At 39.4% G+C, this 27530-nt stretch overlaps 1 protein-coding gene across 5 annotated transcripts; it reads right to left on the bottom strand.

The window, feature by feature from the left end:
* Positions 1–848: 848 nt before the first annotated feature.
* On the bottom strand, positions 849–27446 carry BCL7B (BAF chromatin remodeling complex subunit BCL7B). Of its 5 annotated transcripts, none has more exons than XM_037002739.2 (6): positions 27216–27446; positions 24899–25007; positions 5078–5174; positions 2793–2963; positions 2134–2213; positions 849–1881 (listed from the first exon to the last, which is right to left on the bottom strand). In XM_037002739.2, the coding sequence occupies exons 1-6, from the start codon at positions 27305–27307 to the stop codon at positions 1789–1791; spliced, it is 642 nt and encodes a 213-aa protein (XP_036858634.1). In that variant the 5' UTR covers positions 27308–27446; the 3' UTR covers positions 849–1788. The 5 variants fall into 5 exon arrangements, with proteins under 5 accessions (XP_036858634.1, XP_017516103.1, XP_036858635.1 ...); XM_017660614.3 differs by having other exon boundaries at positions 24932–25007; XM_037002740.2 differs by lacking the exons at positions 24899–25007; positions 27216–27446 and adding exons at positions 19584–19641; positions 24094–24161.
* Positions 27447–27530: the final 84 nt, after the last annotated feature.

The raw sequence follows: 27530 nt of genomic DNA, 5'->3' as shown, positions 1-27530 counted from the left end.
CCAGTCTGTCAGCCTTTTGAGGGATGGGATTTCTGTCCTGTGTTCCTAGTCCTAGGACCTGGTCACAAGGCATCCACGAATGCCAACTGCTCTCTCCCCTTGTTAGTTTTCTCTCCTGCTTGCCTTTTGTGACACCTGATTTCAGTAAATCTGTTTTTCACTTACAGAAACTTTATTTGGTTCTTTCCCAAATCTGCCTGATCATTTTTTATGGCCTCTTAGTCATACTTTCAATTACTTCCTTTCTTTAAACATATTAAAACATTTTATGTACCATGTAAGAGAAGTAAAAGCAATCATTTTAGAGAATACTAAAATATAATTCTTGAACATAAAGAATGTAGAATCCTTTTCTAAAGGGCAGAGTTTTTGAAAATTCTAAAATGTTCTAAAAATATGTGCAGATTTGTAATTGCCAGGGCCTCATGGGGTACAAGGGCTTCTATTTGAAGTAATGAAAAAATTGGAGCTAGATAGTGGTGACTATACAATATCATGAATGTACTTAGTGCCACATGTTAAAAAGGTAAATTTTATGCTATGCATATTTTACTATAATTTTTTTTAAAGTGAAAAAAAAACAACAACCCCTGAATGAATGCCTGAGGACCTGGAGCTGTGGAAAACATCCACTGGTTGCACTCAGTGTATGCAGGGGCAGAAATATAATTTGAACTACACGGCAATTTCAAAGGGAGTCTCCAAATCATTTTCAATAGAAAATCAGTCTGTGGGAGCAAGACAATTGGCAGAGCCCAGCCCACAGAACTTCACAAGCACTCAGCCTCCACCACCCCCAGCCCTGCCCTCATAATCTTTAAGAATGAAGCACTCAGATACCAAAAAGACATATTTCAAATACTTTAATTTTAAAAATATTCTATTCAGTGCTAAAATATGTCTTCACTCAGTGCTGCCCATTTCCATTTTCTTAAACTTTTTTTGAAACAAAAAATAAAATCACAAAGTTCAATTAAACATGCAGATTTCAAAGGGAACTTTCTAGAAAGGCTGAGCTGAAGGAGCATTGTGGGGGATGGGTACTTTTGTCAGAACCTCAAATTCTTGCTGGGGCAGAGTCTGGCAGGAAGCAGGGGTTGCTGGAATGAAATGTACAGGTGAAAACAAGGAAAGCTGCATGTGTGCGTATTGAGGCAGGGGGTGGTTATGGTCAGGACAAAGGACTGTCAGCAGTTAGAGAGCCCATGAGAGGCAGGAGAGCCTCAGGAATGGGCAGAAGTGCCAGGACAGTAAGAAATCTGTATGAACTTTCCTGCCCTTTGGTGGAGAAAAAACCTTCCCTTCCCTCCAGTCTCTACCCCGGCATTCTCCAACAGCAGCCTACAGGGCCCCTAGTCCTGTGGGCAAGTCCATGAAGCTATAGTCTCCATTCAAGTTCAAGTAATCAAGGCACTCTCTTCTCGAGAGGGTGCCTTCCACATCTCTTTCCTCTTGTAGAAGCGCCAGCAGCTCAGTCCAGAGGTTCTGGAGCAGAGACTGCTACCTGGAGGTGACAGATGAACCCTGGGATAGTCGACGCTCCAGCCTAATTGGGACGCGAAAAGGACATGAGCACTTCTCTTCCCAGGAGCAAGCAAACACAGGTGCCAGGGACAGGAAGATGATGCTGCAACTCCAAGTCCTATGTCAGCCTTCCAACCCAGAAGGCTCCTATGTGCGGGCTCTGGACCCCAGTGCTTGCCCTTACCCCAGCAACACAGTACGGCCAGAACCAGAATGCAATAAATAGAGGCAGGGGGCCAGGAGGCAAAGGGTGTGAGGATGCTGCTAGCTCTCTGATGCTGTCTGCGGCACTGTGGCTTGGTCCACACAGAAGCGTTTCAGGGGTGGGGCACCTGAGTCTTCCTCTTCCTCGGCAATCTAGGAGCAGCCAGAACATGGAATTAGAGGGCCATCCCTTGAACCACAACCTCCCATCACCCTAACTACAACCCAGAGCCAGCCTCCGACCTCGAAGATAACCAAAATTCTTCCCTTACCTATAACCTGGAGACCCCAGTTTCCCAGTCTGTCCCCCAACCCTCACATAGCACATTCAATGCTACAGATCCAGTCCACATCAACAGTCATCACTGTTTTTTTAGAAACTGGGAAACCCAAGTGCCTCCTTACCTGTGTCTCTAGTGGAACTGGTTCTTCCTTTGTGAGGGTGGGAGGTTCATCAGCAACTTCCGAGGCAGGCAGAGAGGGCTCTGAAAAAAACAACATGGTCAGCAGCTCTGTGGGACCTCCTGGGGCAGGAGATTCCTGAGCAACCTCTGCCTCCAGCTAAGGGAGCTTTCCCAAGAGCTCTGTGAAGGTGCTGTGATGAAGAGTCCATGCTGGCCAGAGAATCAATATATAATGTAAGAAGAAATTCACAGGATACAGTGCAAAGAGCATGAATTCTTAAGTTAGGAAGAATGCAACCAGAGACATCCCACTCTACCAGTTCTTGAACAATTTAACATTTCCAAGAATCCAATTCCTCATCAGTAAAGTGGAGGCAATAGATGCCACTTCAGAGGGCTTTTGAGGGAATTATAGCAGGCATCAATTTAAAAAGTGCCTTACACAGAGCCTGGTACTCAACTATGTTGTTTGTTTATTCCTTCGTTCCGTGAAAAGGGAAAATACAACCATTCCTCCAATAGCCCAAACTGTTAACAGATGCCTTGAGGCTGCCAGGCTCTGAAGCACTTTCCATAACCTCTCACTGTAAAGAAGAAAAATATCAAAAGCAAGAGGCAAGGCCCTTCCAAGATGCTCATCCTGGGTCAACCGAGACTCACCCTCGAGGATCTCCTGGCCTAGCGTAGGAGGCTGGGAGTCATCTGTGCGGAAGTCAGAGGTGTGTGCTGGGCTCAGGGACTCGCTCTGCTGGGGGCTGGGGCTCGAGTTGGTGCTGCTGTCCACCTTGAGTTGATAGACATCAGACACAGAGCTCTGGTTGCTGTTTTCATCTGAAAACCAAATATGACAAAGGCAGCAACTGAGAGTGGTTAATTTTCCTTGAGAATAACTCAGTACAGCGCCAAGGGCCTGGGGTCTCCTTAGGCCATCATGGACACACAGGGTACAATGATCTCTGCTACTGATGCCCCTGAACCAAAGGCAGGCGCTCGGGGGCTTAGATGCACTGTAAGTTATCAACAGGGTCTACAAGCATTTTCTATTTCATGACACATATTCCAAGCACCAGATACTTTAACTTTAAAGCCAAAATCTTTAAACTTATGCAACATTTATATTTCAAGGTCAGAATATGCTTTCTAACCCTTCTTTATTACCCACCAATGGTAGCTTAGACCTGGTGTTCCCTCACTGTCCAGTGGAAGAGAGGGATGTAGCTGAGCCTCTCAACCTTTCTTGTAACATAAAATAAATAGAAATGACCCATCTGTCTGGTGCTCTTGGTTATATCAAGGATGGTGGTGGTATCTGGAGATGGTGAGCTCAGGCCCTTCAGCTGCCCAGGCTCCACATGACTGCTTCAAGGACCAAGGAATTCTCAGCCTCAAAGCTCTTTCTGAAGGCTTTAGAGTCACCACCTAAGTTGAAACCACAGAAGTCCACAACTTCTTCCTCTCCCTCACCTCCAGCAGCCAGTTGCCAAATCTGACCCATCGTACTGCTCTGAGTTCACATGTGTTCATCTCCTACTGCCTTAGCTCAGGCTTTATCTCTGGCCTGGCCTCCTGAAACAGCCATCCAACTGCCCTCTTTCAGTCTCATGTACTCCCAAATGTACTTTACACCAGTGATCTTTCTAAACCCTTCAATGCTTCCTCAAGGATAAATTTCAACTTCCAGTGCTTCTCCAGGCAGGCACGAGATGGCCCTATCACAACCTATAAAGTCCTTTTTAATTTCCAAGCTCACTGTCTGCCAAAACTGGACCATAACTTAAGAGCTGCTTCACACAAAGGTGTCTGATATGACTTGCTCTTTCTAGTCTTCCTGGAAAGTCTCCATACATGTCAACATTCAGCTCAAGCATCATGCCCTCCAGGGAGCCCTGTGTCCCAGCTCTGTGTCCAGGATCACTCTCTCTTTTATGCTCTTATTGTGTCCTGTGCACACCTGCATTTAGTATTTTTCTATTGTTTTACACACTAGTTTCCTCTCATGCTCTATTCAGGCAGGCTCTGTGGCTACTGGTTCTTGAATCTCTGGTGCAGTTCATAGCACAGGCATACAGTGGTTCACTAAATGTTCACTGGGTGAGAAGAATAAGATGGTGGCAGCCTAAGGAAGTAGAGCCTCCTATGTCTCACAGAGCTCTATGATGACTGAATACCCGGCACACAGCTAGAGAACCTGTCCTTTGTGTTCTTCCTGTATCACTCTGACCTTGCAGGGAGGAAATACCTGGCTGCTCCCAGTCTAGCTCCCAAGAGAATCGTAGGCCTTCTTAGTCTCTACTTCTACACTAAAATGGAAGTAGCATTTTATCATAGAAAGAATAAAGCTCTGTCACTTTTGAGCTTAGGCGAACACTTCTCCATCCATCGGTTTCCTTACATAGGGATGATGGTAACTGCCTGGTTTATATCACAGGCTAATGTGAAGATAAAAATGAGAAACTGAAGTCAAAGTGCTTCATAAACAGTAACTGCCACGCACGTGTGGAAGGGAATTTTATGACTGCAGCGCTGGCAGGCAGGACACTACCCGACGACTGGCTTAGGAGGCAAAACTTGCGCCAAGAGTAGGCAGGCAGATGCCCTGGCTTTGGGTGGCCTACTCAAAGGCACTCTCATAAAATACACAGTCTAAAGAAAACAGCTTCTGATTCAGAAAACCAGGACCACATGGGATCTGTCACTTACTAGCTATGTGACTTTAGATATGTAACTTCACTTCTCTGAACCTCAGTTTCTTAAACAGAAAGTGAAGAGATTATCCTCTATCTTGCAGGGTTACTGTGAAGTTTAAATGAAAAGACTTACATAAAGTGCCTGGCAAGATACCAACAAACCAGTAGGCACTAAAAAGCTACGTCGAACTGTTATTATTAGTGAGGTTCATCTAAGTTTTCATTTTCCTGCAAGGAAGACATGTGGATGCAACTCACCCTGGAATTCAAGAAGGAGAGAGGAATTGGCTGAGGTATCAGAGGGAAAGCCATTAGGTTCCCGGGCTGCTGAACTGTTCGACTTGGACTTTTCTTTCTAGAAAAAGGAAAAAAAGAGGAATATGACAGAGTTAAGCAGGAGACTTACAGAGAGGGAAAAGGGTGCTGAGACACCACAAAGGTCTGGACTAGAAATTAACAGGAATAATGACAGCAGTTGGAAAATCCAGGACCCAAGGAATAACAAAATCCTGGACAAGGTGTCCCGAAGGCTCAGAGTCTCTATCTGTAAAATGGACCCTTCCAGCACTAAAGTCATGAATCAAAAGTGAGAGGCAGATTTATATGCTTCTAATAAAGCTCCTGTGGTACTCTTCAGCTTTCTACCCTCATCAGAACATTCTGTCCAACCCTTATGTGCATGGGCAAGAAACATTAAAATACTCATCTGAGAAAGATTCCTATTTTATTAGCACAGCAGCAAACAAAACATGAAAGAGAAATGGACAAAGAAAGGAGTCACTTTATATACAAGCAGTGACAGGACAAAGGGAAGCCTACTAGTTCTGTTCCTGACCAATCAATCCTATCCATTCAAAAATGATCACCCCATGTCCACCCTTGCCTATAAAACTATTTCCTCCAGACAGGATGTGGGTTACACACGCAGGGAACCACAGTGGGAAGGCAAGCACTAACTTCCAACAAACAAGCCTCCAGGAGGCGAAACAAAATCATCAATCCAAGCACTTGCAAGTGAGAGTAACCCAAGAGCCCAAAGTTTAATTCTGGGAAATTTCAAATTTACTAACTCATACAGTTTATACATGTCATTTGTTGGACATGCATCATACTAGTAATACAATTTTGTTTTTGTTAGTAACTCTCAATCCTGTCTCTACAATAAATCAACTGTACACACTTAGGCATGTCATTTATCACTTCTATGCATGTCTCCCTTTCATTATTCACATGCAGACATGATTTTAATGTAATTACACTTTGTCATTTTACTACAAAAGCTACATAAACATGATTTTTAATTGCCACATAATAATGCATATACCATAATTCACTTAATCACTTTGCAATTATTGAACATTTACCTTTAACTTATGTAGGAATTTTTATTTATTGCTGCTAGGAATAAAACCACAATGTCCAACTGTTACTTTTTCTTGGACTAATCAGATGAATTCACAAAAAAATGCTTCTTCTAGATCAAAAAGTGTAAACATATTTTTCTTTCTTGAGATACCATGTACCTCTCACCACTATCTATAAAAGGACAGTGGCAATGTATTTAATATACTGACTTCACAGCATTCATGCCACCATTTGGGTTTATTATCATTTTTTCCTAATCTATCATTTATTTTAATGGTTCTATGCTAACATACAATGCTATAGTAAAATTCACTATTAGAAATCCTGAAAATACAGAAAAAGAAATCAAAGTCACCTGTACTACCACAAACAGCCTGGACACGTATTTGTATGAACATGGATCATAATACAGTATTATAACTTGCTTCCCCTCCACCATTCACTATATTAAAAACAGTTTTCTATGCCACTCAGTAATCCTCTACAAGATCTTTTATGATGGTTACAAAACTTTACAAGATACAGGTACACAATAACTTACTTAAGGAACTCTATAATATGATCTTTATTTTGCTTGCAATTTTTAAATTCTACAAACAATACTGTAATGTTCAACACTGCAGAAGTACCTTATATATATTATGATTATCTCCTGAGCATAAATTCCCAGAGATAAAACTTCTAGATCAAAGGGATAAATATTTTGAAAGCTTTTTACCTCTCACAGCTTTATTTTATTGAGGCATAATAGACAAAAAAAATTGTAAGATATCTGAAGTATACATATGGTGACCTGATACACATATACATTGTAAAAGGCTCCCCACCATAGTCAATTATATATAAAATTATATATAAAAGACTTTTAAATACACACATTTGTCAGGGGGATGGAAGTACAGCATGGAGAATACAGTCATGATTCTATAACATCTTTATATATTGACAGACAGTAACTGCACTAGTTGGGGTGAGGATTTAATAATGTGAGCAACTGGTGAACCATTGTGTTGTATACTTGAAAGTAACAGAAGATTGTGTATTAACTATACTTCAATAATCAATCAATCAATCAAATGGGGGATACTGTCCCTTTTCACAATAAATAAACACACACACATAGGACCGCTTCACCTGTATAAATTTGTGCCAGTTTGCTCTGCCATCGTCAGTGTCCCACTCCCTTTTGTCCTTCACATTTCTTTTCTTTACTAATTTGATCATCATTTCCCATTTTTCCTAATCAGCAGGTCTGCACCAGTACCTTAGAAAATGGCACACCACCATGGACCACTTTAGGGCAGACTGGTACAAGGGAGTTCCCTAGGAGGGAGGGGAAAATGGGAAAGGGGAAAAGAGAAAGGTTGAAAGAAACCTGATGCTAACCCCATCCTCTAAACTCATTTAGAGGAAGGAAATCAAGAGTTTAGGTTTATATTTTCCTGTTACATATCACTAGCCAAGGCAGCACAGAGTCCCAAGGGAATAAAAGATAAGTGCACAGAAAAATAGTAACCAGATACTGGAGGATAGACAACAGAACAAGCTATATCAGATGAAGCAGACTAATGGGACAAACATAGTAAGTCTTCTCAGAAAGATAAGGATGATACTGGATAATTTCAGATAGCCCAGTTTTTACAGGTATTTCTTGTTTCAGCATTTCTTAGTAAGACAAACAAAGCATTACTAATTACTTATTAACCTTCTGTAGCTCTCTATTATTGCTTTCTCCTAGATAATACTTCCCTTCTTGCTGGAATATATCCTTCAAGAGTTTTCCCAAAGAGGGATTTGTGGGGAACCCTTTCTGAAAATATCTTTTTATTCCTGAATCTCTATTTTACTTTCATGTTTAATTGATCACTTTACCTGTATATGAAATTGTAGGTTCAAAATAATTCTTTTAGTACTCTGTAACTGTTACTCAGTTGTGCTTCTGGTGGTGTTGTTGAGGAATCTAATTCTGGATTCTGTGTAGGTGATCCTCTTATATTTCTGGAAATTTAGAATTTTTTCTCTGTCTTTGATCTTCTAGGACTTCTATAAGGAGATCTTCTCATGCACACATCTAGTTTATTTCTTCTCTCTTACTTATTTCATCTCTTGATCCTTTCATTATATATTCTGATTTCTCAATCCAGTTTCTGCTCATTAATCTTTTCTTCAGTTGTATCTATTTCTGCTACTAAACTCATTCACTTAGTTTTTATTTTGAACAATTATATTATTCATACCAAATTTCCTCAGTTGGTTTGTCTTCAAAAACAACTTTCTAGTATCATCCTTATCTTTCTGAGGAGAGTTACTATGTTTTATTTAAATTCTTCTTCTGATATAGCTTGTTCTGTTGTTGTCTATCCTCCAGTATCTGGTTACTATTTTTCTGTGCACTAATCTTTTATTCCCTTGGGACTCTGTGCTGCCTTGGCTAGTGATATGTAACAGGAGGATATAAACTGGACTAGAACTAAAATTCTAGTCAAAACTAATGAGATGGTAGGGAAGGAAATTGGGGAGTAGCGAGCAGGGGTGGTTAAAGTATGTCATGGGTGTTATTAGGTTCAAAGGAAAAGAGATTTTTATAAGCTTTATACATTGACAGGGAAAAAAGTTAGAGGTAGTCAATACAAAAATAAAAACTGAATGTAGAACTTTCAAATCAACAGAATAAAATTTGTCTAATTATGAAGTGAAGAGAGAAAAAAAAGAAGTGTATTATTTAGAAATTCTCATCCATATCAATAGAATTTTTAGGTGGTCACATTTTTCCAGCCTTCCTGACCACTAGACATGCCACAAGTTATTATACACGTACACAGTAAGTTATATACACAATAAGTATCTATGTCCTCAGGCAACTTTTAGGAAACTCCTGAAGTTCACAAAAATACCATTTGCCAAAAAAAAAAACAAAAAACATTTGCCCATCCTCCAGTCCTTTGCTGCCTAGAATCTGAATTTGTGGAATGAGTGGCTGGAGCTTGACCATGGCATGCAGTATCAAAACTGGAGCAAAGACATGGGGAGTTACTTAATGGGCAAAGAGTTTCAGTTGTACATAATGAAGAGTTCTGGAGACTGGTTGTACAACAAGGTCAATGAACTTAACACTACTAAACTGTACACTTAAAAAATGGTTAAGATGGTACATTTTATGGTATGTATATCTTACCACAATAAAAAATAAAGCAAAACAAATAGAGCCATTACTCTATAAAAAAATTTTTTTCAAACAGCAGAAAGGTTGGAAGAAACCTAGGTCCCTGGGAACTCTTGGTGCAGAACCACCACACCTATCCTGGGCTGCATACTTCTGTTCCTCTAAGAAAAAGAGTAAAATTAACTTCCTTCTTAAACCATTACTATTTTGAATTTTCTGTTCAAATTGGGTGTTCAGCTAATCTTAATACACCCAATAAGAAGAAAATGTGAAACAGGAAGCAAAATAGAATTACAAGATATACCAGTCAAATCTAAATCAAAAGAAGATAGGATAGAAATTGTAGTATAAGACAAAACAAAATTTGAGGTGACAAAGGGTTGGACAAAAGGGACAAAGTGAGAGTTAAATATGGCGGCATGAGAGGTGAGACAAAGGCTTCCTCCTAAAACCGCATATAATATGAAAATATAATTAATACAACTAATCCTGAGAGAGTAACAGGAAAGAGGACTGTGCCAGACAGCATACACCTGGAGAAAAGAGCAGACCTCACGGAACAGGGTGATGTACCAAAGCTGTGTCCTGGAGGGACCCAAGCCCTTCCCCCACCCCAGCTCACTGGCAGGAGGAAGGATGTGGAGGCCTAGGACTGCTGAATACCTAACTCTGGGAGCAGAAACCTACGTTTCATGGTGCTTTCGTGATACTCTCGTGATTACAGGGTTGGAAAGCTAAGACAGGAAGAATTCCTGGAGAGACTGAGATTCCAGCTACTTGTGGAAAGCAGGGATCCACAACCAGCTGCTCTGGGACAAAAGCTTATACTTGTGTGCTCCACCCACTGGTTCAGGCAGTGGAGACAGGCATAGTAGCCAGGAAGCAGAAAACAGTTCTTTCCTCCCCACAGGCACCAATCCCACCCCCCTGCAACCCCCGACATTGCTTGAGGGGCTGAGCAGCTTAAGAGAGTAGAGTTTCTGGACACTAGATGACACCATACACAAATATGAAATGCCAAAGGAACCTGCTACAGAGTAAAATTAATATAACCCCTGAGAAAGATGACATGGACCTCATGACTCTTCCTGAAAGGGAGTTCAAAATAAAAATCATTAACATCCTCATGGAGGTACGGAAAGATATTCAAGAACTCAGGAATGCATTCCGGTAGGAGATCCAATCGTTGAAGAGCACAAAGGAGGGTAGTAAAAGCAGATTGGACATGGTGGAGGAGACAATAAATAAAATGGAAACTAGAGAAGAGGAATACAAAGAAACTGAGGCACAGAGAGAAAAAAGGATCTGTAAAAATGAAAGAATATTGAAAGAACTGTGACCAATCCAAACGGAACAATATTCGCATCAAAGGGGTACCAGAAGAAGAGAGAGAGAAAGGGACAGAAAATGTCTTTGAGGAGGTAATTGCTGAAAACGTTCCCAGGCTGGGGAAGGAGATAGTCTCTCAGGCCATGGAAATCCACAGATCTCCCAACACAAGGGACCCAAGGAAGACAACACCAAGAAATATAGTAATTAAAATGGCAAAAATCAAGGAAAAGGACAGACTGTTAAAAGCAGCCAGAGATTGACCCAGGAACCCAACAGCCAGCAAGCTAGTCTTCTTTACCTTGAAAAATATTAATCATCCAAAAAGTATGTGAAATATTAAGCTAGACCACTTTTATGAAATTCCATATCCAAATCAAAAGCTGGCATGGGATTTGTTTCCTTGTTTGTATTCACAGATACCCCATTCATCAAGATTGCTAATAGCTGGGCTTTGCCAACTTAAAGAGGGAGCTTTGAGTTATTGTCAGTACACAGTGTAGACCATTGGCAGCCAGGGTTGATAGGTTTCAAACCCTGGCTGTCGTTTGTTTGATCTCTTTTCTTCAGTCTTCCAACTGAAAGCAGTGATGATGTTAGATATTTCATAGGGTCTCTAAGATAAAGAGGGAGCTTTGAGTTATTGTCAGTACACAGTGTAGAGCATTGGCAGCCAGGGTTGATAGGTTTCAAACCCTGGCTGTCATTTGTTTGATCTCTTTTCTTCAGTCTTCCAACTGAAAGCAGTGATGATGTTAGATATTTCATAGGGTCTCTAAGAAATTAAAACCTTTTATCCTCATACAACATAAGGAGCACACTCAGTAATATTATGATAACTTAGGGTGACAGGTGGTAGCTACACTTACTGTGAGGAGCATTTTGTAATGTATATGAATGTCAAAGTACTATACTGCACATCTGAAACTATAATATTATGTCAACTATACTTCAATAAAAATTTTTTAAAATAAATAAATATTCACTCAGAGATAGAAGATCACATCATAAAGTAATGCCTTATTTCTTCTCATCTAAAGCCATTAAAAATCTATTTCTAGTAATGGGTCAATTGCTAAATTGCAAAACATATACTTTCTATACATACATGTTCATTCCAGAATGACACTAACGTCAGGAGATATAAATTGCTCACTTTTATATTATGACTTAACAATAATCTTTCACTTCCTGATCACTTCAAAATATTTTATAGGCATTATCTCATTAGGAAAGTATTAATGGGAGATTACTGTCCAAAACTTATGAAAAACTGGGATGAAAGATATGTGGGTTGGAAGATCTAAACTGTAATGAATGTAATGAACGATAAGAACTTGAACTATAACAATAATATATTATGTAACAATGCACACTATAATAATAACTCACTATCATATCTTCAATGGTTTAGAAAATATTTTTTTGGTCATTGTATCATTAAAATTTTAACATAAACCTGTGAAAAAGGCAGGAGAACATATAATAAATAATCTGTGATCGAGAAAGTACTAGAGTATTGAAGCTGACTAATCAACTCTGTTTAGAATTTCAAAAAATAAATGCTAAATAAAAATTTTGTTTAGATTAAAAAAAAAAAAGGCAGCCAGAGAGAGAAATAAGATCACATACAAAGGAAAGCCCATGAGGCTAACATCAGACTTTTTTCAGCAGAAACCTTACAGGCCAGAAGGGAATGGCATGACGTATTTAATGCAATGAAGCAGAAGAGCCTGGAATCAAGATTACTTTATCCGGGAATATTATCATTTAAATTTGAAGGAGGGATTACATAATTTCCACATAAGCAAAAGTTGAGAGAATTTACCTCCCACAAACCATCTCCACAGTCTATTTTGGAGGGACTGTTATACATGGAAGTTTTCCTAAGGTTTAATAGCTGTCACCAGAGGTAATAAAACCACAGTAAAGAAAGTAAAACAGCTAATTACTAAGCAAATGCAAAATTAAATTAACTATCCCCAAAGTCAATCAAGGAAGGGATAGACAAAGAGTACAGAATATGATACCTAATATATAAAGAATGGAGGAGGAAGAAAAAGGAGGAGAAAAAGGAAATAACCCTTAGAATGTGTTTGTAATAGTATGTTAAGTAAGTTGTTAGACTCTTAGATAGCAAGGAAGTTAACCCTGAACATTTGGTAACCATGTATCTAAAGTCTGCAAGGGCAATAAGTACATACCTATCGATAATCACCATAAATGTAAATGGTCTGAATGCACCAATCAAAAGACATAGAGTCACTGAATGGAAAAAAAAACAAGACCCATCTATATGCTGCCCAGAAAAGACTCACTTTAAACTCAAAGACATACACAGACTAAAAGTGAAGGGATGGAAAAAGATATTTCCTGCAACTAATAGAGAGAAAAAAGCAGGTATTGCAGTACTTATCTCAGACAAAATAGACTTCAAAACAAAGAAACTCACAAGAGACAAAGAAGGACATTACATAATGATAAAGGGGTCAATCCAACAAGAAGATATAACCATTATAAATATCTAGGCACCTAACACAGGAACACCTACATATATGAAACAAATACTAACTGAATTAAAAGGGGAAATAGAATGCAATGTATTCATTTTAGGAGACTTCAACACTCCACTCACTCTGAAGGACATATCAACCAGACAGAAAATAAGTAAGGACACAGGCACTAACCAACACATTAGAACAGATTGACCTACCAGACATCTACAGAACTCTACACCCAAAAGCAGCAGAATACACATTGTTCTCAAGGGCACATGGAACATTTTCGAGAATAGATCACATACTAGGCCACCAAAAGAGCTTTGGCAAATTCAAAAAGATTGAAATTGACCAACCAGTTTCTCAGACCACAAAGGTATGAAAGTAGAAATAAATTACGCAAAAAAAAAAAGAAAAATCCCACAAACACATGGAGGCTTCACAACATGCTCCTAAATAATCAATGGATCAATGACCAAATAAAAACAGAGATCAAGCAATATATGGAGACAAATGACAACAATAATTTAATACCGCAAAATCTGTGGGACGCAGCCAAGGCTGTGCTAAGAGGAAAGTATATTGCAATACAGGCCTATCTCAGGAAAGAAGAACAATCCCATATAAGCAGACTAAACTCACAATTAATGAAACTAGAAAAAGAAGAACAAATGAGGCCCAAAGTCAGTAGGAGGGACATAATAAAGATTAGAGCAGAAATAAATAAAATCAAGAAGAATAAAACAATAGAATCAATGAAAAATAGATAAACCCTTAGCCAGACTTAACAAGAAAAAAACAGTCTACACACATAAACAGAATCAGAAATGAGAAAGGAAAAATCACTACAGACACCACAGAAATACAAAGAATTACTAGAGAATACTATGAAAACCTATATGCTAACAAGCTGGAAAACCTAGAAGAAATGGAACAACTTCCTAGAAAAATACAACCTTCCAAGGCTGACCAAGGAAGAAACAGAAAATCTGAACAGACCAATTACCAGCAATGAAATTAAACTGGTAATCAATAAACTACCTAAGAACAAAACTCCTGGACCAGAGGGCTTCAATGCTGAATTTTATCAAACATTTAGTGAAGACCTAATACCCATCCTTCTTAAAGTTTTCCAAAGAGTAGAAGAAGAGGGAATACTTCCAAACTCATTCTATGAGGTCAGCATCACTCTAATACCAAAATCAGGCAAAGACACCACAAAAAAAGGAAATTACAGACAATATCCCTGATGAACAGATGCAAAAATACTCAACAAAATATTAGCAAACCAAATTCAAAAATACATCAAAAAGATCATCCATCATGATTAAGCAGGATTTATGCCAGGAATGCAAGGATGGCACAACATACAAAAATCCATCAACATCATCAACCACATCAACAAAAAGAAGGACAAAAACCACATGATCACCTCCATAGAAGCTGAAAAAGCATATGACAAAATTCAACATCCATTCGTGACAAAAACTTTCAACAAAATGTGTATAGAGGGTAAGTGCCTCAACATAATAAAGGCCATATATGACAAACCCACAGCCAACATCATACTTAACAGCGAGAAGCTGAAAGCTTTTCCTTTAAGATTGGGAACAAGACAAGGATGCTCACTCTCCCCACTGCTATTCAACATAGTACTGGAGGTCCTAGCCATGGCAATCAGACAACACAAAGAAATAAAAGGCATCCAGATTGGCAAGGAAGAAGTTAAACTGTCCCTGTTTGCAGATGACATGATATTGTACATAACAAACCCTAAAGAATCCACTCCAAAACTACTCGATCTAATACCTGAATTCAGCAAATTTGCAGGATACAAAATTAAGATGCAGAAATCTGTGACATTCCTATACACTAACAATGAACTAGCAGAGAGAGAAATCAGGAAAACAATTCCATTCGCAGTTGCAGTTGCAGCAAAAAGAATAAAATACCTAGGAATAAACCTAACCAAGGAAGTGAAAGACCTATACCCTGAAAACTACAAAACACTCCTAAGATAAATTAAAGAAGATACCAATATATGGAAACTCATCCCATGTTCATGGATAGGAAGAATTAATATTGTCAAAATGGCCATCCTGCCTAAAGCAATCTACAGATTCAATGCAACTCCTATCAAAATACCAACAGCGTTCTTCAACGAACTAGAGAAAATCTTTTTAAAATTCATATGGAACCACAAAAGACCTCAAATAGCCAAAGCAATTCTAAGAAGGAAGAATAAAGCTGGGGGCATTATGCTCCCCAATTTCAAGCTCTATACAAAGCCACAGTAATCAAGACAACTTCGTACTGTCACAAGAACAGACCCATAGACCAATGGACCAGACTAGAGAGCCCTGATATAAACCCAATCATATATGGTCAATTAATATACAATAAAGGAGCCATGGATATACAATGGGGAAATGACAGCCTCTTCAACAGCTGGTATAGGCAAAACTGGACAGCTACATGCAAGAGAATGAAACTGGATTATTGTTTAACCCCATACACAAAAGTAAACTCAAAATGGATTAAAGACTTGAATGTAAGTCATGAAACCATAAAACTCTTAGAAGACAACATAGGCAAACATCTCCTGAATATAAGCACGAGCAACTTCTTCCTGAATGCATCTCCTCAAGCAAGGGAAACAAAAGCAAAAATGAACTCATGGGACTACATCAAACTAAAAAGTTTCTGTACGGAAAAGGACACCATCAACAGAACAAAAAGGCATCCTACACCTACAGTATGGGAGAATATATTTGTAAATGACATATCTGACAAGGGGTTAACATCCAAAATATATAAAGAACTTACACGCCTCAACACCAAAAAAGCAAATAACCCGATTAACAAATGGGCAGAGGATATGAAGAGACAGTTCTCCAAAGAAGAAATTCAGATGGCCAACAGACACATGAAAAGATGCTCCACATCACTAATCATCAGGGAAATGCAAAATTAAAACCACAATGAGGTATCACCTCACACCAGTAAGGATGGCCAGCATCAAAAAGACTAAGAACAATAAATGCTGGCGAGGATGTGGAGAAAGAGGAACCCTCCTGCACTGCTGGTGGGAATGTAAGCTAGTTCAACCATTGTGGAAAGCAATACGGAGGTTCCTCAAAAACCTAAAAATAGAAATACCATTTGACCCAGGAATCCCACTCCTTGGAATTTACCCAAAGAATACAACTTCTCAGATTCAAAAAGACATATGCACCCCTATTTTTATCGCAGCACTTTTTACAATAGCCAAAATATGGAAGCAACCTAAGTGTCCATCAGTAGATGAATGGATAAAGAAGATGTGGTACATATACACAATGGAATACTATTCGGCCATAAGAAGGAAACAAATCCTACCATTTGCAACAACATTGATGGACCTGGAGGACATTATGCTCAGTGAAATAAGCCAGGCGTTGAAAGACAAATGCCAAATTATTTCCTCATCTGTGGAGTGTAACAGTGAAGCAAAACTGAAGGAACAAAATAGCAGCAGACTCACAGACTCCAAGAAGGAACTAGTGGTTACCAAAGGGGAGAGGTGTGGGAGGGCAGGTGGGGAGGGAGGGAGAAGGGGATTGAGGGGTATTATATTTAGTACACATGGTGTAGGGGATCACTGGGAGAACAGTGTAGCACAGAGAAGGCACATAGTGGATCTGTGGCATCTTACTATACTGATGGACAGTGACTGCATTGGGATATGGGTGGGGACTTGATAATATGGGTAAATGTAGTAACCACATTGTTTTTTCATGTGAAACCTTCACAAGAGTGTATATCAATCATACCTTAATAAAAATAAATTTTTTAAAAAGCTGAAAAAAAAAGGGACAAAGTGGGACATTACATACAGGTAAAAGGAATGACAAGTCACGATGATATAACAATCATGACACAAACACACACGCATCAAAAGCAGAGCTTCAGACTATATAAAGTGACAGCTGATTTATCAGCCATGAAGAGCAAGCAAATCGACAGTTTCCCTCACTCAGCAAGGATATGGAAGGCTTGGTTAACGTTGTAATTGCTTCCATGGTTTAATTTCAGACCTAGAGAGTGTATTTGCTTCAATCACAAGTAAATGCTCCAAAAATCAATCATTTACAGGGTTACAAAAAGGTCCCAATAATCCCAAAGAACTAATATCCTACCAATTTTAAATATTAGAACATCAATTTTAAAAGGATAGAGAAAAAAAAATTCACATATCTGGAAACTAAAAACCATTCTAGTAAATAAACTTTGGGTTAAAGAGGAATTCCAAAAGGAACTTACAAAAAAAGCTAAATGACACCATAAGTGACATTTTGACATTCAGACATGTCAAAATCTGTGGGAGACAACTATATAAGTGAAACATATTTTTTTAAAAACTAAAAAAAAGGAGTAAGTGTTTAGTACAATAAGCTAGAAAAAGAACAACAGAGTAAACCCAAAAGAACAAAAAAAGTAAGTAACAATGGCAAAAACTAATGAAACAGAACAAAGGAAACCAAGGCTTAACAAAAATTACTAGAAGATTTTTTATAAAGATTTTAAGAGAGGCAACAAGATAGATCATGTTATGGAAAAAATACAAATAGCAAATGTGAAAAAGGAAACATAATTACCAGTAGAACAGAGACTTTAGAGTAAAAAAGAATATAAATAACTATATAGCAATACATTTGCAAAGTCTGGTTAATGTTCTTCAACAGGAGTACTGCTGGCATTTTGGACAGGCCACTTAATTCTTCACTGTACAGGTCTAAATCACCCGCTGCCTAAAGCTTAGCATCACTGGCCAACTGAAAAATGTCCTGCCTCATTTATAAACATTCCTAGGAAAATGGGGAAAGGGGAAGACCCTGGACTGCCACTTATTAAATAATCAATGGTCTATTTGAAATAGGTAAATACATATATAAGTACGTAAAACAGCAAAGTATATAAAAAGAGAAAATCTAAAAATATCATTCACCATTAAAGCCATTTTAATGATCACCAACACCCCTCTCTCCTACCTAAGGCCCAGAAAATACTGAAGGTGAGGTCTATCAAACCATCATTTCATGCAAGTTGTTCTAAAAATCAAAACAAGAGGGGAAATTGCCTTATTTGTTTTAGGAAGCTGGCCTAACCTTTTACACCAAAACAAAGACAGCACAGTGTAAGAAAATTACATACCAATTTTACCTGTGAATAGGATGCAAATATTTTAAATATTTATGAATTGAATGCAACATTGTATGATTTAGGCACGTTCAAGAAGAATTTGTCTTAGAAATACAAGAATGGTCAGGAACTTTATTATTATATTCACTATACTAACAGATTAGAGATTAGAGGAGGGAAATCACATGAACATATGAACATTTCAGTATATGCAGAAAAAGTAGTTGATTTCAGTATATGCAGAAAAAGTAGTTGGATAAAGTCCAACATCATCTCAAATTTTAATAAATCTTAGAAAACTAAAAAGAGAAGGTAATTTTATACCTTGATAAAGGCTATCTTCTGAAAAACCTATAGCAAGAGAGAAAACATACCCTACTTAACATTAAGACATACTAAAAACTGATAGTAAATAAAATATCACCCTAGTGCAGAAAGAGATAAAATAACAAGACAGAATTGAGAACCCAAAAATAGATCTAGACATGAATACGGCATACAATAAAGATGACATAAATCAGTGGAGAAAGGATGGATTATTTAATAAACATTAGGGGAACTGGCTCACTATATGAAGAAAAATTAAAATAAGATCTATCTCCAAGAAACAGCAAATGTTGGCAAGGATGCGGAGAAAGGAGATCCCTGCTATACTGTTGGTGGGAATGTAAATTAGTTCAACCACTGTGGAAAGCAATATGGAGGTTCCTCAAAAAACTAAAAATAGAAATACCATTTGATCCAGTAATTCCACTCCCAGGAATTTACCCAAAGAAAACAAGATCCCTGGTTCAAAAAGACATATGTACCCTTATGTTTGTCGTAGCACTGTTTACAATAGCCAAGATACAGAAGCAACATAAGTTTCCATCAGTAGATGAATAGATAAAGAAGATATGGTACATATGAGACAGGGACCATGGACTTAAAGTAGGGTGAGGGCCTTTGAAAAAGACAAAGCAAGATAATCCATTGTGGGATTTGCTTTAGCTTGCTGGGGGGCCCAGCTTGTTTTTCTGACTTTGTGCTGAGGTGCTGCTTTTCTTCCTCCAGCCCTAAACAAATGATTTGCAACCTAAGCAATGTAGCAAGCAAGCCCAAAACAATGCAGTAAAAACAGGAAAGATGCCATCTTAAAAATTAGATTGCATTTTTTTTTTAAACCCAATTTGTTAAAAAGTAACTTTCTTAACATATTCTTTAACAAACAGAAAATAACTCAGCCCACCTTGGGAGCAAAGCAGGCAGTCTTGAGTGATATGCTCCCAGACCAGGAAGCTGCTATCCTGGGAGGAAATCAGAACAGTAAATTCTTATAAATAACCAGAAGACTAATAAGAAACTTAGTGTTTCTTCAAAGGTAAACATTTTGGGACCACTTAGCAAGTGTAAATCCCTAGCCCTTTGTCTCTCAACCGCCTATAAATCCCCTAGACAAACAATCCCAAATGAATAGTCTAAGGTCACAATTATCGAAATTGGAAAAAGAAGAACAAATGAGGCCTAAAGTCAGCAGAAGGAGGGACATAATAAAGATCAGAGAAGAAAGAAATAAAATTGAGAAGAATAAAACAATGGAAAAAATCAATGACACCAAGAGCTGCTTCTTTGAGAAAATAAAATAGATAAGCCTCTAGCCAGACTTATTAAGAGAAAAAGAATCAACACACATCAACAGAATAAGAAACGAGAAAGGAAAAATCATGATGGACCCCACAGAAATACAAAGAATTATTAGAGAATACTATGAAAATCTATATGCTAACAAGCTGGAAAACCAAGAAGAAATGGACAACTTCCTAGAAAAATACAATCTTCCAAGTCTGACCAAGGAAGAAACAGAAAATCTAAACAAACCAATTACCAGCAAAGAAATTGAATTGGTAATCAAAAAACTACCCAAGAACAAAACCCCCCAGCCAGATGGATTTACCTCAGAATTTTATCAAACATACAAAGAAGATATAATACCCACTCTCCTAAAACTTTTCCAAAAAATAGGAGAGGAGGGAATACTCCCAAACTCATTATTTGAAGCCAACATCACCCTAATACCAAAACCAGGCAAAGACCCCACCAAAAAAGAAAATTACAGACTAATATCCCTGATGAATATAGACGTAAAAATACTCAACAAAATATTAGCAAACCAAATTCAAAAATACATCAAAAGGATCATACACCATGACCAAGTGGGATTCATATCAGGGATGCAAGAATGGTACAACATTCGAAAATCCATCAACATCATCCTCTACATAAACAGAAAAAAGGACAAAAACCACATGATCATCTCCATAGATGCTGAAAAAGCATTCGACAAAATTCAACATCCATTCATGATAAAAACTCTCAACAAAATGGGCATAGAGGGCAGGTACCTCAACTTAATAAAGGCCATATATCATAAATCCACAGCCAACATCATGCTGAACAGCAAGAAGCTGAAAGCTTTTTCTCTGAGATAGGGTACAAGACACGAATGACCACTCTCCCCACTGTTACTCAACATAGTACTGGAGGTCCTAGCCATGGCAATTAGACAAAACAAAGAAATACAAGGAATCCAGATTGGTAAAGAAGAAGTTAAACTGTCACTATTTGCAAATGACATGATATTGTACATAAAAAAACCCTAAAGACTCCACTCCAAAACTACTAGAACTAATATCGGAATTCAGAAAAGTTGCAGGATACAAAATTAACACAGAAATCTGTGGCTTTCCTATACACTAACAATGAGCTAATAGAAAGAGAAATCAGGAAAACAATTCCATTCACAACTGCATCAAAAAGAATAAAATACCTAGGAATAGCCAAGGAAGTGAAAGACCTATACCCTGAAAACTGTAAGACACTCTTAAGAGTAATTAAAGAGGACACTAACAAATGGAAACTCACCCATGCTCTTGGCTAGGAAGAATTAATACCGTCAAAATGGCTATCCTGCCCAAAGCAATATATAGATTCGATGTAATCCCTATCAAACTACCAACAGTATTCTTCAATGAACTGGAACAAATAGTTCAAAAATTCATATAGAAACACCAAAGACCCCAAATAGCTAAATCCTGAGAAGGAAGAATAAAGTGGGGGGGATCTCACACCCCAACTTCAAGCTCTACTACAAAGCCACAGTAATCAAGACAATTGGTACTGGCAGAAGAACAGAGCCACAGACCAATGGAACAGAATAGAGACTCCAAGCATTAACCCAAACATATATGGTCAACTAATATTCGATAAAGGGGCCATGGACATACAATGGGGTAATGACAGTCTCTTCAACAGATGATGCTGGCAAAACTGGACAGCTACATGTAAGAGAATGAAACTGGATCACTGTCTAACCCCATACACAAAAATAAATTTGAAATGGATCAAAGACTTGAATGGAAGTCATGAAACCATAAAACTCTTAGAAAAAAACATAGGCAAAAATCTCTTAGACATAAACATCAGTGACCTCTTCTTGAACATATCTCACCAGCCAAGGGAAACAAAAGCAAAAATGAATAAATGGGACTATATCAAGCTGAAAAGCTTCTGCACAGCAAAGGACACCATCAATAGAACAAAAAGGTATCCTACAGTATGGGAGAATATATTCATAAATGACAGATCTGATAAAGGGTTGACATCCAAAATATATAAAGAGCTCACACACCTCAACAAACATAAAGCAAATAATCCAATTAAAAAATGGGCAGAGGAGCTGAATAGACAGTTCTCTAAAGAAGAAATTTAGATGGCCAACAGACACATGAAAAGATGCTCCACATTGCTAGTTATCATAGAAATGCAAATTGAAACCACAATGAGATATCATCTCACACCAGTAAGGATGGCTACCATCCAAAAGACAATCAACAACAAATGTTGGCCAGGTTGTGGAGAAAGGGGAACCCTCCTACACTGCTGGTGGGAATGTAAACTAGTTCAACCATTGTGGAAAGCAGTATGGAGGTTCCTCAAAATGCTCAAAATAGAAATACCACTTGAACCAGGAATTCCACTTCTAGGAATTACCCCAAGAATGCAACACTCCAGTTTGAAAAAGACAGATGCACCCCTATGTTTATCACTGCACTATTTACAATAGCCAAGAAATGGAAGCAATCTAAGTGTCCATTAGTAGATGAATGGATAAGGAAGGTGGAGTACATATATACAATGGAATATTATTCAGCCATAAGAAGAAAACAAATCCTACCATTTGCAACAACATGGATGGAGCTAGCGGGTATTATGTTCAGTGAAATAAGCCAGGCGGAAAAAGACAAATACCAAATGATTTCACTCATATGTGGAGTATAAGAACAAAGGAAAACTGAAGAAACAAAACAACAGTAGAATCACAGAACCCAGGAAAGGACTAACAGTTACCAAAGGGAAAGGGACTGGGGAGGATGGGTGGGAAGGGAGGGATAAGGCTGGGGAAAAAGAAAGGAGGCATTACTATTAGTATGTATAATGTGGGGGGGGGCATGGGGAGGGCTGTACAACACAGAGAAGACAAGTAGTGATTCTACAGCATCTTACTACGCTGATGGACAGTGACTGTAATGGGGTTTGTGGGGGCGACTTGGTGAAGGGGGCAGCCTAGTAAACATAGTGTTCTTCATGTAATTGTAGATTAATGATAACAAAATTAAAAAATTAAAAAAAACCTAGACAATGCAACACCCTGGGACTCCAGTGCCCTCCTGGCATGAGTCAGGAGCTCTGTCCTCTCACTTTCTCTCTAAATAAAAACCTCTGCCTTGCTCTCCTACCTTGAGTGTTTGCAAAGTTCATTCTTCCGCTCCAAGAACAAGAACCTCAGCATCACATATAAACAATGGAATATTATTCAACAATAAAAAGAAAATAAATCCTACCATTTGCAAAAACATGGATGTACCTGGAGGGTATTATGCTCAGTGAAATAAGCCAGGCAGAGAAAGGCAAGTACCAAATGATTTCACTCATTTGTGGAGTATAACAAAAAAGTAAAACTGAAGGAACAGAGCAGCAACAGACTCACAGACTCCAAGAGGGGACTAGCAGTTACTAAAGGAAAAGAGGTTGGGGAGGGTGGTTGGGAAAGGAGGGAGAAGGGGATTAAGGGGGCACTATAATTAGCATACGCAATACAGGTAGGTCATGGGGAAAGCAGTATAGCAGGAAGACAAGTGATGACTCTATAGCATCTTACTACACTGATGGACAGTGATTGGGATGGGGTTGGGGGGGCACTTTATAATATGGGTGAATGTTGAAACCATAATGTTGTTCATGTGAAATCTTCATAAGTTTGTATATCAATGATACCTTAATTTAAAAAAATTAGATCCATCTCTTTACCATTAAAAAAAAAAACTTACATAGCATTAAAGAGTTAAATGTGAAAGTTAAAACTAAAAAGCTAACAGAAAATGCCCAAGTTTTTTATGACCATGTAATGGAGAATAATTTTTTTAAAAGACCCTGGAAGTAAAAACTGTAAGGAAAAAATTTGATTTATTTGACACACACACAAAAATTTAAAAATGTTACTGATAAAGTTAACAGACATTTAGACAAAGACAAAAATCTAGAATATCAATTACAGAATCCATGCAAACCAAAAAGGTAAAGACAGAAAACCCAATACAAAAATGAGCAAAATATTGAAAAGGAAATGTGAATGGAAACCTGAAGAGATAAAATGATCAACCTCCCTAGTAATCAGAGAACTGCAAAATTAACAGAGATACCTTACATCCATCAGACTGGCAGGATTTAGGAGCTGGGCGTTAGGTAGTATCATGTTGCTCGTGAAGATAATAGACAACGTGAACTCTCCAGTACTGCTGGGGAAGTATACGAACTATACTGGTGCAGCTGTTCTCCAGAGGGATCTGTCATTTACTAAAAATAATTACGTATGTACGCCTTGTAACAAGGCAATCCCATCCCTGGGCATCAAATCCGAGAAAACCTCCCACAGCCCTCAAGGAGAATGGTTTAAGGGATGTCCACTGCAGTCAGCTATACTACCAAAAAGCTGGAGGCAGAACACAGAAATAGACCCAAATAGACATGAAATATGACAAAGGTGGTTCTACAGAACAAGAGGAAGAGAACAGTCTTTTCAATAAATGATGCTAGGACAAATGCCTATCTGTGGGGGGAAAAAAATGAAATTGGGCCCCTAGTAGCAGGAGTCAGCAAACTTTTACTTATAGGGCAGGTAATAATACATTGTAGGCTTTGCTGGCCATTAGGTCTATGGCACTACTCAACTCTACTGCTGTGACTCAAAAGCAGCCAGACAGTAAGGAAACCAATGGGCATGGCTGTGTTCCAATGAAACTATACTGACAGTCACAGGGAGCAGGCTTGGGCTGTAGTTCACCAAGCCCTGAAAAAGGGGACTAGGTTAAGGAAAGGGAATAAAGGGAGGAAATAATAAAGAGCGGCTTTGCCAGATGACAGAGAGTGCCTTGAAATGTTTCAAGTCAATTCTGGGGAAATAAATTCCTTCATAATTTAGAGGCAATCAAAAAAAGAACACAGTACCTTTTTGTCGTTTTGATTTTCTTCCACACTTACCTCCTTGCTGTCTGTCACAGGAACCCACTTAAATATCCTAAGGGATGTGTCACCCACAGTCACCCACTTTTTCTCCCTGAAAAAAAACACTTCTTAGAACTGATAAACAATTAAATAGATTTTCTGTTCATAACTTGTGCTTTTGTACTTCTCAGATCATTCCTTCAGTCTCAAATGCCTTCTAAAAAATGCCTTCTAAAATGCCTCACCGTCAAATTATACCTCACCTTCCAGTGCGAAATCCTTCCTTCCAGAAAGACTTCTCTATCATATTAATTTGGCTCTGAACCCTCTGCTTGCCACCTTTCCTCACATACAGTATACCAAAACCTTCCTTCCCTCACAGACTACACCCATATGGAGTACCAGCACATTTTTAAACTCAGTATATACCTGGCACTGCTTCTTTATTTTCCAAAAATTAATTGAATTCCACAAATAATTATAAAGTCCAATTATAAAAGGCCCTGCAAGAGATAAAGGATAATATATATAAGATATGGTCCCTACCCTAGGGGCTCAGAGGAAAAATAAGGATATTAACATAACACATGAAGGTGGCAAAGAAGCTGAGAAGGCGGCTGAAAGACAGTAAGATTAGGCCATCCCGTGGGAGGGAGAACTCTCATGACTCCCATGGAACTCTGGGTTGGAACACTATTCCATTTTAAAATAATCACAGGAGCAGGACAGGATGCTTCCAACTAACAGAAACAAACCTTACACTGGGCTTCTGGAAGAGGTAAAGGCCAAGCCATGGAAAGACTCCTTTAAGGTTTTATTTTACAGAGGAAGTTACTTTTGAGATAAGCCTTAAAAAATAAGTCTTTTTCCCCAGGCACATACCTGTGGAATGGAAAGGGAGATGCCATTCTTGAATTAAGGGAGTAATTTACCAACAAACAGAATTGGGGAACCTGGAGTATGACTTATAAAGGTTTCACATACAAACGAGGTTATGAAAAAGCAGAAAAAGTTGTGTTCCTATTGTTGCTACAGATGATGCTATACAGCAAATGAGGACATCACCGAAGTGTAGAGGCTGTGATGTAACAGAAAGAAAAATGAACTAGACTTAGGAAACTGGAATTAATTCCTGGACAAGCCACTCCATCTCCTCACTTAGTCAACAATATTTAATATCCAAGACCCTATGCTAGGTAGGCCCTGGGCACACGGAACAAGGCACAGTCCTACCCTCACAGTCTGCATTCTAGTCGGAAACAGACATCAAATAATTCATTTCACACTGAATTCATTGGGCTTGACCATACCAGACTGCTATTTTGTAGGTTAGAAGTCAAATGTAGTTAATGTCTTATGGTTCAACCTAAGACAACTGTGGAAAGTTCTATGAAGGGGACCTGACTGAGACTGGGGGGATCTTGAAAGGTGAGCCTTGACAGGAAATCCTTAAAAGGATCTCGAGGAAGCAACTTTCGAGTGGAGTTGTGGGAAATGGATAAATAAAGTCCAAGGGGATGACGCCCCTAAAGGGGATGGAGAGTGAGGGGCGAGAGGAGAGGAGCTCCTGTAGAAGCTAACAACCTATCTGGACTTTAAAATTATTAGCAGTAATCAGTTAGAGAAAAGTACTCAAGTTGGCGCAAAACAGTTGGCTGTCAAAGTTAACGTGACAATGCATCGAAGTTCCAGATACAAAACAGGCGGACGACGGCGCCTGCAATGAATGTTGCACAAGCCAGTTTCCAAACGCGGGGGAGGTCTACTAACAGCTCCCAGCCGCCGAGAGAAAAATGCCTACTCGGTTTGCAACGTGGAGGCTCACAGTAGGGGATAGGGGGCTTCGATTGCCAAGGCCACGCTTGCTTCAGTGGCAGGTAGGTTTACCAAGATGCTCTCACCAAACTTAAACGAGTTAGTACTAGAGCGTCGGTCTGGTCGACGGGAGACAGATTGTTAGCGACTGTATGAGACAGTTCAGAACTTGAGCTCCTCCAGAGGTAGGCGGGAGCGAGCACTAATCCGCGCCGGGTATACCTGGAAGCACAACCAGAAGCAGGGAGTTCCCCCTTCACCGCCCAGGCGACGCGTTGCCCGAGGGCAGATGGGCGGGCCCGCGAGCCGGGCGACCCTCTGATTGGCCCCAGCCGGGGCGCCCTCTGACCTCACGCAGCCGCGAGCTGCGCCCTCCTTCCGCCTTCTTCTGCTACCCCCTCCCCCCAAGCGCCTGCTGGTCGGCTCCCACCCGGCCTGTCAGTTCGGCGTTCCTCCGGGCCAGGGCCGGTGACCCCCGCCAGCACCCTCGGCACCGGCCCCTCACCATTTCCGCACTTTCTCGATGGCCGCCATCACCTTCTTGATGTCGTCCTTGGCCCGGCTGCGGGTCTCGGCCCGGACGGACCGGCCCGACATTGCGGCGGCGTGGGCAGCGGGGGCCCAGGCACTGCTCCCAAGACACGGGGAAATTACGCGCCACACGCGCTGCCGCCTGCCCGCCGCAGTAACGTCACCGCAGTCGTCGCCCCCTCCGTGCGCGCGTGCGCTAGGAAGCGCGCGCACCCGCCCTCCCTTGGGGCACGAGGGCCTCAGCGCGCCTGCGCGCTCTGCTCCTGGCGTCCCTCTCCGATACCCTTCC

Source organism: Manis javanica, chromosome 10 (genome assembly GCF_040802235.1).
Source record: "Manis javanica isolate MJ-LG chromosome 10, MJ_LKY, whole genome shotgun sequence".
NCBI classification, from domain to species: domain Eukaryota; kingdom Metazoa; phylum Chordata; class Mammalia; order Pholidota; family Manidae; genus Manis; species Manis javanica.
The sequence above is the reverse complement of the archived record's forward strand: the minus strand, read 5'-3'. Positions and strand labels throughout refer to the sequence as shown.